The sequence below is a fragment of the Psilocybe cubensis genome, chromosome 2 (assembly GCF_017499595.1).
Source record: "Psilocybe cubensis strain MGC-MH-2018 chromosome 2, whole genome shotgun sequence".
NCBI lineage: Eukaryota > Fungi > Basidiomycota > Agaricomycetes > Agaricales > Agrocybaceae > Psilocybe > Psilocybe cubensis.
This window is the reverse complement of record NC_063000.1, coordinates 2,035,598-2,049,781: the sequence shown is the minus strand read 5'-3', so window position 1 is coordinate 2,049,781 and position 14,184 is coordinate 2,035,598. Positions and strand designations below refer to the sequence as shown.

The window sequence follows — 14,184 nt, the reverse complement described above, 5'->3', positions numbered from 1 at the left end:
TCATATTGTCTTGAAACTCTTTAATATCTTCTACTTTTAACTCCATAGACAATTTGGAACTGCTGGCACTCTATCTCGATTGCAGCGATATATTCGATTTCCTCTATACTCTATAACTCGATGCCTGCCTTCCAACAACCTTACATGTCAGGCAAAAGAAAAGCCACCGACTCCAGCTTCTCTGAGAATCAGTCACATGAATCTAGAAAGCGGATCTTGTTAACCACGAACCCCAATGTCCGAGAGGAGGCTTTACCAAATAATATGCCAGTGCAGGCGGCGGCTTGCGATCAAGTATGGATGGTTCAATGGTGAGCGGTGCATTATCTCTCTTCAAGTTAAATATCATAACCCGTGTTCTTTCAGGCGGCATCCTCAGTACAAAAAACACAAGACATGGGACGGCGATGCCATTCTAGTCGTCAGCAACGAAGCAGAAGCCATCCTTTATGATACAGAGGGCAAAATGTGATTGACGGTAGTTCTGTTAATTTTCATTGCTGAATGCTGATAATCTACCTCTTAGCATGACTAAATCCAAGGTAACTGGTCCCTTGTACGAAGGGAAAGCTCTCTCTATCGCCTCCAAGGAAATCGAACTTGAGAGGATGGTGTCACGGGATTTATTTCTTTCTGGCGCGTGCTTTGGAAACGGTATATCCTCTAGTTCTTTCTCAGAATCTTCGATCTGCTCCAATAAGAAGCCAGTGAAGAAATTTACTCCTCCATCGTTGACTAATATCAAATCTTTTCCATTGGCCGCGCAATCTCAGCATAAACCTCTTCATCCAACAAATCTTGATATCAGAGATTCGGATGTGTGCATGAACAATGAGCAAGAAAGCGACTCTTCGGTGACTTCATCAGAAGTCACTAATCAATTTCCCAATTGGATCGCTAATTGGTAAATTCTCATTGTATCCTTACAGGAAAATTACTAATCATAGAACACAGGCGTAAGCCTCAGGATAAGAAGAATAAGACATGGGACGGAGACGCATATATTTCACTGATGAACAATAAGTTGGTTATGATTTCAGAGGACGGCAAAGTGTAGGTCATTTATCCCGATCAGATTTTCTCAACTTGATCTATCACGAACCAGTATGGGTTCCATCCCTTGGAAGGGCCAAAACCTCCAGAATGGACACAACTTTTTTATCGGTGGAAAAGAAGTTGAGCTTGATGTTGCCGTATCTTCCGATCAACTTCCAACCGTCCATCGATTGGAATTAAAAACTCATGAAATCGATGGACCTCCATCTGAGGATTCTATTCCGAAAGCAGTAAAGAAGAAGTTCGTTTCTCCTGGAGAATTCTACGGGCCAGTCAATCAAAAGGCCAAAAAGCCGCTGTAAGTCATGCAGAATGTTTTCGATTTCTTTCCGAAGTCAGGAATTCACTATGACAGTCATGATCCTACTGCTTCTGATAGCCTAATCATGAAGGCCCCCACTCAAGAGCAGGTTAAACGATACAACAAAAAGTAGGCAATTCAAATTGGATCGCAGATGCAAATTAATGCTGTCTAGGAACTTCCCCATTGTCGACGTTGTTGTGGACCCCATCATCTCTCGAAAATTACGGCCTCACCAAAAAGAAGGTATTTTTGTTATACTTCCTTTGCCAAGCATAAACTCACTATTTTTTCAGGTGTCAAATTTATGTACGAATGTGTGATGGGTCTCCGCAAACATGAAGGCCAAGGGTGCATCCTTGCAGATGAAATGTTTGTTCTTTTTCTTCGTTGTTAGTCTTCGCGTATCTGATCTCCAGCAGGGGCCTTGGGAAAACGCTCCAAGTGGGCATTGATCTTTTACCTTGCTTGTGATAATTCTTATTCTTACCTTCTGCAGACTATTGCTCTTGTCTGGACATTACTTAGTATGTGGTTGCATTGTTGCGGCTACTTGTTCATTAAGCCACCGTTAGGACAAAATCCATACGCAGCACCAGTTGCGGCCGTGCAAAAGGTGCTCATCGTGTGCCCTGTGTCTTTGGTCAATGTACGTAGGTTATCTCATGCGTTGCTCTGATTTCTCATTATTACCTAGAATTGGAAGAACGAATTCCATAAATGGTTAGGGAGAGATCGCATTGGCGTTATGACCTGCGACAAGAATCATGTCGATGTGGATCTTTTTGGCAGATCGTCAGTTAATCGCCTCTGTAGCCACAGTGTCGCTAACATTCATCTTTAGGAAAGTCTATCAAGTTTTGGTTGTTGGCTATGAACGACTTAGAACAGTAGTGTACGTAAAACTTCGCCACAAATGTTATGGCTATGATCCTAACAATATTGCTTTTTAACAGAGATAAGCTTACTAACATATAGTATGTTACACTCATTCTTCTTGCCAATTTTCTAGCTAATGTATTTTATGCGTTCTCTAAAGTCCCCCTATAGGCCTGATTATATGTGATGAAGGTATTAGCTTTACAAAATCATATCCCTCGGTTTTTCTCAGTCAAACATAGGCCATAGGCTCAAGTCGGCTAACAACAAGACAAGCACTGTTTTCAAATCTTTTGACACCAAACGTAGGGTCATTTTATCAGGAACTCCGATTCAAAACGACCTGGGTGAATTTCATGCCATGGTTTGTCTTTATATATGAGATGTGCTGGCATATTTTTATTGTAAAGCTACGCGACAGGCAGATTTTTGTAATCCTGGACTACTAGGTGATTGGACGTTGTATTTTTTATGCCGATTTGTCCTAAAGCCGATTCCAGACGAGTACAACATTTTTCGCAAGGTTTATGAAACACCGATACTCAAGAGTAGAGCACCACATGCAACAAAGATGGAGATCCAGATAGGAGAAGCCCGAACTGAACAAGTAAGCATGTGATTAAACACGATCTTCGTACCGTCTTTAATGTTCTTGCAAGCTTTTATCTGTTGCCAAAAGTTTTGTACTTAGAAGAGATGCCACGCTCCTGAAGAGCGAGTTGCCTCCAAAATGTACGCCCACTGTCAGGTTGTTGGGCGCTTTACACTCTGACTTGTTATGTTCTTTCAACATTTAGCAGAATATGTCGTCTTCATAACACCCACTGCCCTACAGTTGGCCATGTATCAAAAAATTCTTCACCCACAGAAGATAGACCACCTTATGCAGGCATCTGTCGCAGACTCGCTCGCACTCATAAACATATTAATCAAGATCAGTAACAGCCCAATCCTGTTGAAAGCAACCGTCGATAGTTCTAGAAGCAAAAGTGATGACCTTGGGCCTTCAATCCAAAAGACTGCTGTGGCAGAGGCTTTGAGTTTACTTCCGGAGAAAGCTCACATAGCTGATTTATCCCTAGGAGGTAAAGGATGACGCAGACACATTTGCCCTCTTTAGCATACTAAAACAGCGTTACTTCTTAGGTAAACTTGTCTTTCTGGCCAACATTCTGAAGATATTACATCAGGTGAGTGTACACCATGTCCATATAGCTTTTTCGTGCTCAGCAACCTCGTCAGAACACTACCGAGAAATGTGTTTTAGTTTCTCACTACACTTCAACACTTAATATATTGGAAGCCTACTGCAAGAAAATGTCCTATTCTTATTATCGTCTCGACGGGTGAGCCCCCAGATCATTTTATCTTCAATCCTCCCCATTTCATGTTCTGATTAATATCTGTAGACAGACACCTCAAAATAAACGACAAGAATATGTTAACGCATTCAACACAGGAAACCAGCGCAACAGCTGTTAGTGTATCATCATTAGCTACCGCCTCGTATCTATTTAAACTCTTGTGTGCAGTCGTATTTCTGCTGAGCTCTAAAGCTGGTAAAGCCGTTCTTTTTATGAAAATTTTTCCCTAGCATTGATAATTGTCACAGGCGGTGTCGGCATAAACCTTATTGGTAGTGTTCTGATCACAACTTAGGGTTATTCTGCTATTTTAACAAATTTTCAAGGAGGTTCGCGGTTGTTTATCTTCGATTCTGATTGGAATCCGAGGTGAGTCAATTACGCTAATAATGAGGAATATGTGCATTCATCAAAACTCTAAGTCATGATTTGCAAGCCATGGCACGGTGTCACCGGTCAGTTAAGTTATTGGTGCAGAGCAGCAATCCATTACACTAAATTCACACAGTGATGGCCAGAAGAAACCAGTTTACATATATAGAATGCTTACCACCGGAACCATAGATGGTAGGAAGCATTTATATTTGCCTGCACTTTGTTTGGGTTGTTGAGCTCTTATCAAGAAAAAATTTATCAAAGACAAGTCACGAAACTTGCCCTAAGTGAATGTAAGCTTTCGGACTCCAAACACGACCTGTGACACTTACACAACCTTTAATTTTATAGCTCTTATTGGCACAGTTCGTCCTATTTCTCCTAAGTCTGATCATCGATTTACTGAATGACACAATAGGGTGCTTCGAGCTCCAAGAGCGACTCTTTCACTAGAAAAGACGTTCGTCCACTCTCTTCGTACTCTCTTCGTAAATCATAATTCTCTGACTTTCCATGCAGCTCCGTGACATATTTCGAGTACACACTGGTACCGATTGCAATACACACGACCTATTGGAGTGTAATTGCAACGCTGGGAATTCTTTTGAAGAACATAACACCATACCTGTTGACGCTGATTACGAGGTTACCGCGGTGAACACCGGTTTCGTAGCAGCATCGAACGTCTGCGTGGAAGAATTTGATGCAGTTGAAAAAGCAGTTCGTTTTTTAAATTCACAACCGTTAAATGCTGGCTTAATTTTGCTTTATTTTTCTCTAGTATCTTCAAAAAAAGAAGGCCGGTCTTGCTTCGCTGGGCGAGTGGAATCACATCAATTGCCTGAAGTTATCCAAGAATGCGGATGGTTATGTTCATGATGAAATTTTGCGCAGAATGATCACACAACCGGGTGTCCCAGGGGCATCTGAGAGACAGAAAGAACGCACTAATATTCTCAAACAAGTGGATATTGAGAACCTACGAACATTGGACAGTATTGAGTCTCGAAAAACTCTTCCTGGCGGAACCATTTCCTTTCTCTTTGAAAAATACTCCAAAATAAATTTGTATGAAGATGCAAATGTTGCAGAGGACTAGTACTTACTACTCCACTGTTGGACTCGGAAATTACATCTGTGATGTATAACCTATAGTTTTCATGTTTAAATGGGTGAAAGCAGTATATATATAACAAGTGGACTAGTAGAAGAAAGACCACACCATCAAAAAAGGTATCGAACGAGACCAAAGCGGCAACGGTTCGATGGCTATGGCCGACAGTCACCCCACCTCTGCCACCACGAAAGAATGTAATCAGGTACACAGCGACATCTTTGTAGAGAGAAAGGACGACTACAAGTAAGGGTATCGAGCGAGAGCAAAACGGGTACAGTCTGATGTTTGATAAAGCATGGTCAACAGCTGTGCCCCTTTCACCACCGACTGGAGAATGAAATAAAGAGTAATAGACGTGCAAAGAAAAAAGGAGGCAAGTATCAAATGAGTAGAAGGGAAAGAAAACAAGAAAAGGAAAAGTGGAGTAATGGGAGCAACGATAAAAGAGGACACGAAATTTGAGAATCACAGATACTGGCCTGCTTCATATCTTTCCGAAAACAAATTGCCCATCAATGATAGTAGCTAGAACTTTGGTTGCCAGTATGTCCTCCGTAGGTACGGTCATTATATCTTGCGATAATATAGAGAAATCGGCTCGTTTACCGACTTCAATGGAACCAAGGAAGGTCTCTGTAAAAGAAGCGAATGCAGGGTTAATGGTCATACCTATATTACGCGCAATGTGATCAGGAAAAAAAGAAAGAAGATGGCAGGTTTTATCATACCCCTTAAAGCTTCAATTCGTGATAATTTTTGTTCCGGAAACCTGGATATGCCAGAGTAAGTTTGAGGCTATTGGATAATGGTCAACAGGCATACCATCCATCAGACCCATGAGGTGATTCTCCAGTGAACGACTTCCGAGTAATCGCGGCATAAAAGTTGGAGATAGGATTCAGAGTCTCAACTGGGGCATCCGAACCGAGAGTGAGCATTGCACCGCTGTCGACCAGTGATCGAAATGCATAAAGTCTTTTCACCCTTTCAGGACCCTGCATATATGATAAGAATACAAGGCTGTATGTTTTATTAAAACATTTACCAGACGGTCTTGGGCATACCACATATCACTGATCCTAGAGTTGCAAGGATTTAGAATACCAAGCACTATTTTTTTATTCCCACTTACGCATGTGTGGGCTGAACACTGGCAATTACTTTCATACAAATCAGCACGGACATAGGAGATAGTGTCATGAAACCTACCTCCAAGTTTCCCAAGACGAAGCATATCAGCTTGAGTCATCATCTGTGCATGTTCAAGTCGTGGCCTAAGAGCAGTCACATTGACCCCCTTCAAGGACGCCTCGAAGGCATCCAAGACAATGCCATTGGCGCGATCTCCAATTGCATGTACGTTCTAAGAAGATACATTGGTCACAAAAATAAATTAAGAAGTAATTTCATCAACATACGACTTGCCAGCCATCTTTCAAAAACTTAGGTATGACATTGAATAGTATGTCCGGGTCCAGGCGCATGAAGCCATTAGTACTGGGATTGTCAGCGTACGGTTCATACAACTAAAACCAGTATTAATTAAATGGAGAAGTAATTTGCGATGAAGCTCCTACCGCTGCGCCCCCTGTTCTAAGAGCTCCTGAAAAACGATAACGTTCTCTTTTGCACTTTTTCAAAATATTTGTGCTACATACCATCTGCAAATATTTTGACACTGCGAGCACTCAGTCTCGAGTTTCCATCCGCCATTATAGGAGTGCTTAGATTCCCCCAATATGGTTCACTTTCGTGGAAATAAGTCATTCCATAGATGCGAAGCTAAGGCAAATCATTGGTTACTGAAATATTTTTGGGGTCTTACCAAAAACCTTACAGGTAGAGTCCCGGTTTCGGATTGTCTAAACAGAAAGATAGTTGAATTAATGCGACTAGTTGAACAATATTAGCCAACCTTTTGAAGAAGGCGAGGGATTTTGGATCGAGTCCAGCATCATGGATTGATGTTATACCATAACGATGAGCATCGCGAACGGCAACTTTGAATCGCCTCATCAAGTCATTTTCAGTGAGTTCTGGTTGCTTCAAGAGGTCTTGGGCATTGTCTAAAAGAACTCCTGAATAATTATAACGATCGACAACAATCGACATCATGCTGCTGTGGGCAAAAAAAAAAAACCCACCGGTAGGGTTACCAGAAGCATCCCGGACGATGATTCCCCCCTCGACAGATTCTGGTAACGGTAAGCTTCCTTCCAGGGCTTTGTTTGACACCCAAAGTGCGTGACAGTCTTTGCTTTGCAAAACAACAGGCCTTCCTCGAACGATGCTATCTGCATCAAGGTCCACCTAAAAAGATAATTAAGGCAAGATGTTTGTGGTGCAAATACTATTCGTATAATTACAGCACTTGGCCATCCAGTTGTGGGCCAGACCGTATGATCCCATCCACCACCTGTTATAAATTTGGAGGTATCTTCGAGTATGTCCGGATTCGAAAGTATAAATTCTTTGATGCGAGCCACAGCATCTTTGTGAGAAGAGCCCGTTAGTTGGTCGACAAAATGACCTTGTTCTGGTGTTACTTACCAGGGATCGATCTCGCTCCTTCCAAAGAAAGTTGTTGGGCGGCTCCATATTCTAATATATGGGCGTGTGAGTCTATTCAGTTAATAAGTGGGTGATTATGATAAATTTAAGAGCTAACTATACCGCTTATGCCCGGAAGGATGATCGCGCCCGGTGGAATGAAATTAAAATGCAACGTGTACGGCGCGGAAATTTTCCCGTTTTCCGAATCGACCCATTCATCCGTGATAGTCTCTGGAAAGTTGGTCACAAGAGCTTGTCAGCGGACCAGAGCTTTGAAAAGCTCACCCAAAGATCCTGTGTCGACCACGTAAGCTCCCTGGAAAACGACACATTGTGTTTGACTGTTCTTGTCATCCACTGTGTAGATTTTGTTTCCCTCCTTTGAGCAAAGGATATGGACATTAACAGTGCTTGAAGGTTTTATGGAGACTGAAGCAAAGTAGTAGCCCAGTGCAATAGAGAGAACACCGGTTAGCAACGCCCATCGTCCTCGAGAACCTTTGTTGGGAGGTTGTTTGTCTTTGTCATTTGCATTACCCGCAGTGGCCCCAATGCTCGACCCTTTCCCTTCCATGAAGCGTATCCTCAAAACTGTCGCCCGCGAACTGTATCAATATCGATGCTGAGTAGAAACCGAGAAAGGGTAGACCACACACCAAGTACAATTGTCCTAAGATCAACGACCTAAAAAGTAGGAGGAAATAAAGGGCGACAAAGATGCACTGGCTTTTATGCCCGCCCCAAAGTTCTCAGGCGTGCATAGCCTGTCTTGGGCGCTTATTAGTCAATGTGAAATACTAGGAGCGCTTAGAATTGCCAAGGGGATGCAAGGGGAATAAACATGACAAAACCTCTTTGTGATTGGTGCTTCATAAGCGAAGTCACAACAACTAAGGTGTCGCGCAAAATAGTAGGAATGGCGGCTGATGGGTTGAGAGAATACGTATAATGATTTTATAATCGATAAACGTATATATATTTTGAAGAGTTGAAAAAATCGTTGTCCGAAGTCCGAAGCCTCCGCATGGCCCACTTGCCACGTCAGGTGCCACTCACCAGGCTCTATATTACCATTTTGGGATAAAGAATGACGTGTGACTGTGCAGTGTAATTCCTCTCCTCTTAGACTCATCAACACAACTTTCAGAGTCCTTTGGGTCTCTATGCCTGGTGTAAACCGCATCTTGCGCCTTCGCGCCCACGACGTCGCCAATTTGCTCAATGCCCATAGGTTATCCTTTTACTCCTTTCTTTCCGTGGCCACCGTTTCTGCTGTTATCATCAATGCTTTGAAAAACTACAGCAACTTCTATTCAGTTGCGATATATCTATCTAAGAGCAGCCGCAGTGTCCTTGTAGGCATTTTTTCTTCTGTGTAGATAACACCGTTTTTACACTTCAACTCAGGTGTTGGCAAATTTCGGCGTTTTGTTGACCTTAGTTGCGGGTCATATCGTTCAGCGTATCTTCTTTGGTTCACTCAGGGCAAATGAAGTCGAGGTATGTCCTTATCCTGATACCCTCCGCGTGTTGATAATTATTTACAACCAGCGTCTATACGACCGCCTGTGGTTCTTCATAACCGAGTCTCTATTAGCGTTTACTATTTTTCGCGACGAATTTGATGCGTCTTTCGCCCTCATGTTTGGCTTTCTTTTGTTTGTGAAATCTTTCCACTGGTTAGCAAGCGATCGAATTGAATGGGTAAGCCGATTTAAAAATCATGTATTCCACTTTCTCATTTTACATTAGATGGACCAAAGGCCATATCCTGGGCCTCCCCTATTGTTCCATATCCGAATGACCATTCTTTTCACGATCCTATGGCTGACAGACTGCGTTATGTTTTTGTTTGCTGTCGAGCATACTCTGAGCGCTGGAGTGGGTGGAATGGTTCTTTTTGCTAGCGAGGTCAGCAAAGCTACATCCATTTGTCTGCGATAGCGTTATTGATGTACGAAACAGTACGGCATCTTGATGGCAAGTGTTATAAACACGAATCTCAAGTATCTTCTTTCTGCATATGATCTTCGTCGTGCCGGCCGTCGAGGAGGGGAAAATGCCCCGCCATGGGAGAACAAGAGCATGTGGATTTTCTACATTGAACTTGCCACAGGTAGGTATTTTTTCACAATGATGTCTGTGCTTTACTGATGGCGAGAAGACTTTTTGAAGCTGACAACGTACCTCGTATTTTTCATAATTATCATAACGTTCTACGGGTTACCGTTGAATATCATTCGCGATGTTTACATCACTGCCAGGTCTTTCATCACAAGACTTCGAGCTCTGCATCGATATCAAACAGCCACACGCAACATGGATCAAAGGTATCCAAATGCTACGGAGGAAGAGCTTATAGCAATGAGTGACCGCACATGTATAATATGTCGTGAAGAGATGGTCAACGGCGGTATTCAGGATCCCCCTCAACATCCGGACGGACCCAACACTACACCCAAGAAATTGCCATGCGGCCATATTTTTCATTTCTACTGCCTCAGGTCCTGGCTAGAACGTCAGCAAAGCTGCCCTACATGGTAAACACCAAAATTTTCTGATATTGGACATAACTAATGATCTGTCTATAGCAGACGAAACGTACTCGAAGACTCGGTAGGAGCAGTTCCTAATCCAGGCAATCTACCTCCCCAACCACTACCTGGCCAACAACCTCTCAACCGAGGGGCACCCTTCAATTTTAACAATCGTCAAAATAATGCTCAGGGTGGTAATCATCCTCTGGGTTTTATTGGCCGTTACATGGGACTTCCTCATAGGCCTGCCAATGAAGCACCTAACAGACAAGCCATTCCAGACATTCTCCAGAACCAGGGGCATGGAAATGACCATGCTCCTGGAATTGTTATCAATTACCAGGTCCAGTATCAACTTCCAAGGCCTAATGATGCCGACAACGGAGCACCACTTCAGCAACAGCAACGCCTCCCAGTTCCTACATATGCAGGATTTCCTGGACCTGGTGGAGTATGGCAACCGTGGCCCGCTGAGGGACCTGCTCCAGTTACACCAACTTCAGGAAGCTCAGAAAATTTCCGTGAGGTTCGGGCTCAGCAGGCGGATTCGGAAACACACCAGCAAAGCATCCTAACGAGTGCAGGACCTTCAACCCCAACTACAGCTACTTCTTCCAATTCTACCGCTTCCTTTGAACCAAGAGAGGCTCCCTCTGCTAGGGAAGCTGCTGTGAAAGCTGCGTTAAATAGGTTCAATAATAACAGGACGGAACCTTCAGCGCCCAAAATAGCTATCAACCCCCCTACAGCAACCTCATCCTCTTCAAGTCCTGCAAATCCCACCACCAATTCCATGCCCTCAACCACTATTGGGTCAGAATCCAATGCTGAACTACGTAGATCCCCCGAAAATTCTTCCCTTAGGCCTCTCCCTACATTGATACCTCTTTTCGATTTTCGTCAGGGAGTGGTACCGAGACCAGCGCCTGAGCAACAATCAACGAATCAGGTTGTTCCACAATACACGCAAACAACACCTCGAGGGCCGCTGCCTGCCAGATCCTCTCCAATGCCCACCGCCAATACATCAATGACAAGTATATATGGTCAACAACGACAAATGGCTTCCCCTGATACCTCAGCATCACAACTACTTCCACCCATATTGACGGACGAACAGCTCTCTTCCCTCGACACAGTCACCAGGGATAGTATTGATGAGCGTCTCCGCATTCTGGAAGGCGTTTCGGTATCTGTCTATCGTTGCATCGATGACCTGATGAGATTGAGGAGCGCCCTGCCGACAGTTAATGCCACTGTAGTGCCTACCAACAATGGGACTGCCCCTGTCCCGATTCCAGCAACTCAACATAGTACGTCAGGCAGAGAAGTTGAAACTACGTCTAGCAGTCGAGGCAAAGAAAAGATGCGGGAGCCGAGTGTTGAGGATTCCGACCCAGGTTGTCCAGCTCAAAGCGAGGATTCCAACCCTTCTAATTCTAATTAACTGCACGATTTTTATTTGCTATACGGATATTTTGCCGTAGTCTGTAAATACAAAATTTTGTCATCAAACACGCTTGCTTGAAAGTTCCTGAGCCCTTTCTTTTACAAGGTTACGATCGACAGACGATTTGTCGACCTTTGAATAAAACTCCTTGAAAATTGTAGGCAATGCTTTGTGTGGTTCGTTATTGTCCTTCAAGTTACCCAATATATCTGAAATGAGATTGTCAATCTCGGACACCGACATGAGTGGCGGCACAAATTTAGATATCATTTTAACTTCATTTTGTTCCTTTTCTGCTAGGTCAGGCCTATTTGCTGCAGTAAACATTTTGGCAGCGTCGTTCTGGTGTTTATGAACATTCAACTCTCCGTTAGACGCAAATTGGTGGAAAATGCTCACGCGTCGCTGAATTGCTGTTCGTATGATGCCGATCTAGCAGTCGACAGAAGTACATGGGATTAACATAAAACTCATTCGCACATGAGATGTACCCACCACATCAGAGGAAGACAATCCAGCCTTGGAAGTTTTCTCTGCTGAGTCAATTTCTGACATCACTGACTGCAAATTGTACCAGGTCAATGGCGGTGCAGGGTGTTGAGTCATGAACATACGCGTAGCGTCGTAGATGTTTTGCTGTCGCGATTCTAATACGCAAAGGAAATGTTAATAAATTGCCGAAGCTGGAGTGTGTTGACGTACCTTCATGGCTATCTTTATTTCATTGCGAAGGTTGGGACGCGGGTCTATGGAGAGAACAATCCAACAGTGCAGTAAGTCATCTGGATTATCAAAGGCATGAGTTGCAAACACGCACCGAGGATGGACAGCTTTGAACATTGACGACAGAAGGTCTGACGCGTGAAATTTAGTTGAGTTCGGATGAATAACATAGTCTACCTGAACGATTGTTCTTAAAGGGCAAGTTATCCAGAGGAAGAGGGTCGCGTCGGACTTTACCGATTACAAATACTTTTGCAATCTGTCAGTGTCTCAAGGTGTTAAAAGAAGGTCAAATCTATTATGGCACCCTCGTTTCCACCATCCGGAGAGTTTCTTCGATACATCCGGAAGTCTTCGCGCGACTTGAGAATTGCATCTGGTGTTTCGGTGTGTTGCTGCTGTTTTGATTTTTCTACTACTATACTGACTTTTGTATCAAATAGATAACCCCAGAACATATCAAGCGCCTGCTTCTCTCCACTGCTTTCGTAGATTCTTTCAAGCGTGTATCCGCCCAGCATGGATTGGCACTACCCTTACAGTTTTCCTCTCACGTCGATGAATTGAACCTGCTTGCCATCCTTTCTCTCCTCAATTTCGCATCTGGATATCGGGTTCCTTTGCACGTCCAAACAGGCAGAGGTGCATGGGATTCAATCAGGGCTTTCGTATTTTCACTCTACATCTCGTCCTCGGAAGGCAATTATCTTTCTGCAAAAGGACTCAGGGCTATTAAAACCGAACAAATCGCTGAACTAATGAATATCAATATCCATGTCGAAACCCCTCATGAAACTATTCCAGGGTTAACAATTGGTGAGGTGGGCGGGCCTCTCTATGCGTTGGTAAAGCAGATCGAATCCGTCCTTAACGAAACTGGGAAAATATTGGAGGAGGGAGGTTATCCTCACCTTGGGGCGTTTGTGGTCGAAGCATTGGAACGATCACAAAAAGAGAGAGCGATAAACGGCGATATAGTGGAACCTCTTCTGGAGAAGGTATTGTGTTTATATATATACGAAACTGTACACAATCCAACCCAATCGTATTCAATAGCTTGTCCGCGCATTCCCTGGTTTCCGAGATATGGCGGAAGTCAATGGTCAACGTACGTTTTTAGCGTTCCCCAACTTTGTGCGATAATCTGATCAATTTTTCTAAGCCATCTATTGCTTCAAGAAAGCCCTGTTTTTGATCCACGCCATTTCTATTCGGTTTGGTTGTCTATCACCTCCACCGTTTCCCGTACCTTCGACATCGCACATTCCGGTATTTTCTGATAACGTACTTCCTTCACTCCTCGTTCATTTGGGTGTAATCGATCTATCAACATCACCAACATGTTCCAGTCTATTTCCTGACTCTGGAACCGAAGAAAAATTAGCCATATTACTGGGGCCAGCAACTTCGCTTAACGAAGAAAAACCCATAACAAAGGAAACACCCAAGCAAGGCCCTGTTGTCACTACCGACCAGTCGTATATCCTTCGTGCCTCAGCAATTGATGCCTGCGAACTGATGGTCGAAACAGCTCAGAGCCTTGATTTGAGATCCCTTGGAAAGGAAAACACACATCATGATTGGATTTCGAAGCTCACTTTACCCGACCTTGATATGTGGATATGGGCTGTTGCAAAGGACAGATCAGATTATCGTTCACTTGAAAGATTTGTTGACCAGAATACTATTTACTTCTGAATTCTTTTATTGTTGATCAATTGCAATACAAATAGACTCGTAAATACATTTTTTTCGTATTGTGTAGTAAGCCGAATCTAGTCTTTCAATTTACCAGGGTATCATTTACAGGTTCCTATGTCCTAAAGTGT

At 43.4% G+C, this 14,184-nt stretch overlaps 5 protein-coding genes across 5 annotated transcripts; 3 read left to right on the top strand and 2 right to left on the bottom strand.

The window, feature by feature from the left end:
• Window positions 1-120: 120 nt before the first annotated feature.
• Window positions 121-5,074, top strand: JR316_0002190 (DNA repair and recombination protein RAD54B; the record flags this gene model as incomplete). The annotated part of the gene is made up of 33 exons (XM_047887985.1): window positions 121-311; window positions 367-468; window positions 527-904; window positions 955-1,053; window positions 1,106-1,354; window positions 1,412-1,486; window positions 1,533-1,603; window positions 1,654-1,729; window positions 1,780-1,801; window positions 1,857-1,884; window positions 1,933-2,006; window positions 2,055-2,152; window positions 2,202-2,252; window positions 2,314-2,334; window positions 2,397-2,428; window positions 2,479-2,600; window positions 2,658-2,685; window positions 2,737-2,843; window positions 2,896-2,968; window positions 3,034-3,321; window positions 3,383-3,426; window positions 3,479-3,582; window positions 3,646-3,713; window positions 3,769-3,795; window positions 3,849-3,872; window positions 3,927-3,969; window positions 4,023-4,055; window positions 4,109-4,167; window positions 4,224-4,268; window positions 4,327-4,340; window positions 4,394-4,435; window positions 4,495-4,695; window positions 4,757-5,074. 33 exons carry the CDS (start codon window positions 121-123, stop codon window positions 5,072-5,074), a joined length of 3,207 nt encoding a protein of 1,068 aa, XP_047752908.1.
• Window positions 5,075-5,576: 502 nt separating this feature from the next.
• JR316_0002189 (Putative amidohydrolase YtcJ) lies at window positions 5,577-8,219 on the bottom strand (the record flags this gene model as incomplete). The annotated part of the gene is made up of 16 exons (XM_047887984.1): window positions 5,577-5,761; window positions 5,821-5,861; window positions 5,915-6,087; window positions 6,138-6,171; window positions 6,225-6,252; window positions 6,302-6,455; window positions 6,511-6,618; window positions 6,670-6,695; window positions 6,751-6,874; window positions 6,930-6,954; window positions 7,008-7,158; window positions 7,237-7,402; window positions 7,459-7,583; window positions 7,643-7,714; window positions 7,766-7,876; window positions 7,931-8,219. 16 exons carry the CDS (start codon window positions 8,217-8,219, stop codon window positions 5,577-5,579), a joined length of 1,812 nt encoding a protein of 603 aa, XP_047752907.1.
• Window positions 8,220-8,808: 589 nt separating this feature from the next.
• On the top strand, window positions 8,809-11,629 carry JR316_0002188 (ERAD-associated E3 ubiquitin-protein ligase HRD1; the record flags this gene model as incomplete). The annotated part of the gene is made up of 7 exons (XM_047887983.1): window positions 8,809-9,000; window positions 9,053-9,145; window positions 9,197-9,349; window positions 9,398-9,556; window positions 9,611-9,761; window positions 9,810-10,185; window positions 10,237-11,629. The coding sequence occupies 7 exons, from the start codon at window positions 8,809-8,811 to the stop codon at window positions 11,627-11,629; spliced, it is 2,517 nt and encodes an 838-aa protein (XP_047752906.1).
• A 63-nt stretch (window positions 11,630-11,692) lies between these two features.
• JR316_0002187 (Altered inheritance of mitochondria protein 41, mitochondrial) lies at window positions 11,693-12,525 on the bottom strand (the record flags this gene model as incomplete). Its single annotated transcript, XM_047887982.1, has 6 exons — window positions 11,693-11,974; window positions 12,032-12,064; window positions 12,128-12,193; window positions 12,247-12,279; window positions 12,335-12,378; window positions 12,450-12,525. 6 exons carry the CDS (start codon window positions 12,523-12,525, stop codon window positions 11,693-11,695), a joined length of 534 nt encoding a protein of 177 aa, XP_047752905.1.
• A 130-nt stretch (window positions 12,526-12,655) lies between these two features.
• JR316_0002186 (uncharacterized protein) lies at window positions 12,656-14,053 on the top strand (the record flags this gene model as incomplete). The annotated part of the gene is made up of 4 exons (XM_047887981.1): window positions 12,656-12,742; window positions 12,799-13,353; window positions 13,412-13,463; window positions 13,518-14,053. The coding sequence occupies 4 exons, from the start codon at window positions 12,656-12,658 to the stop codon at window positions 14,051-14,053; spliced, it is 1,230 nt and encodes a 409-aa protein (XP_047752904.1).
• Window positions 14,054-14,184: the final 131 nt, after the last annotated feature.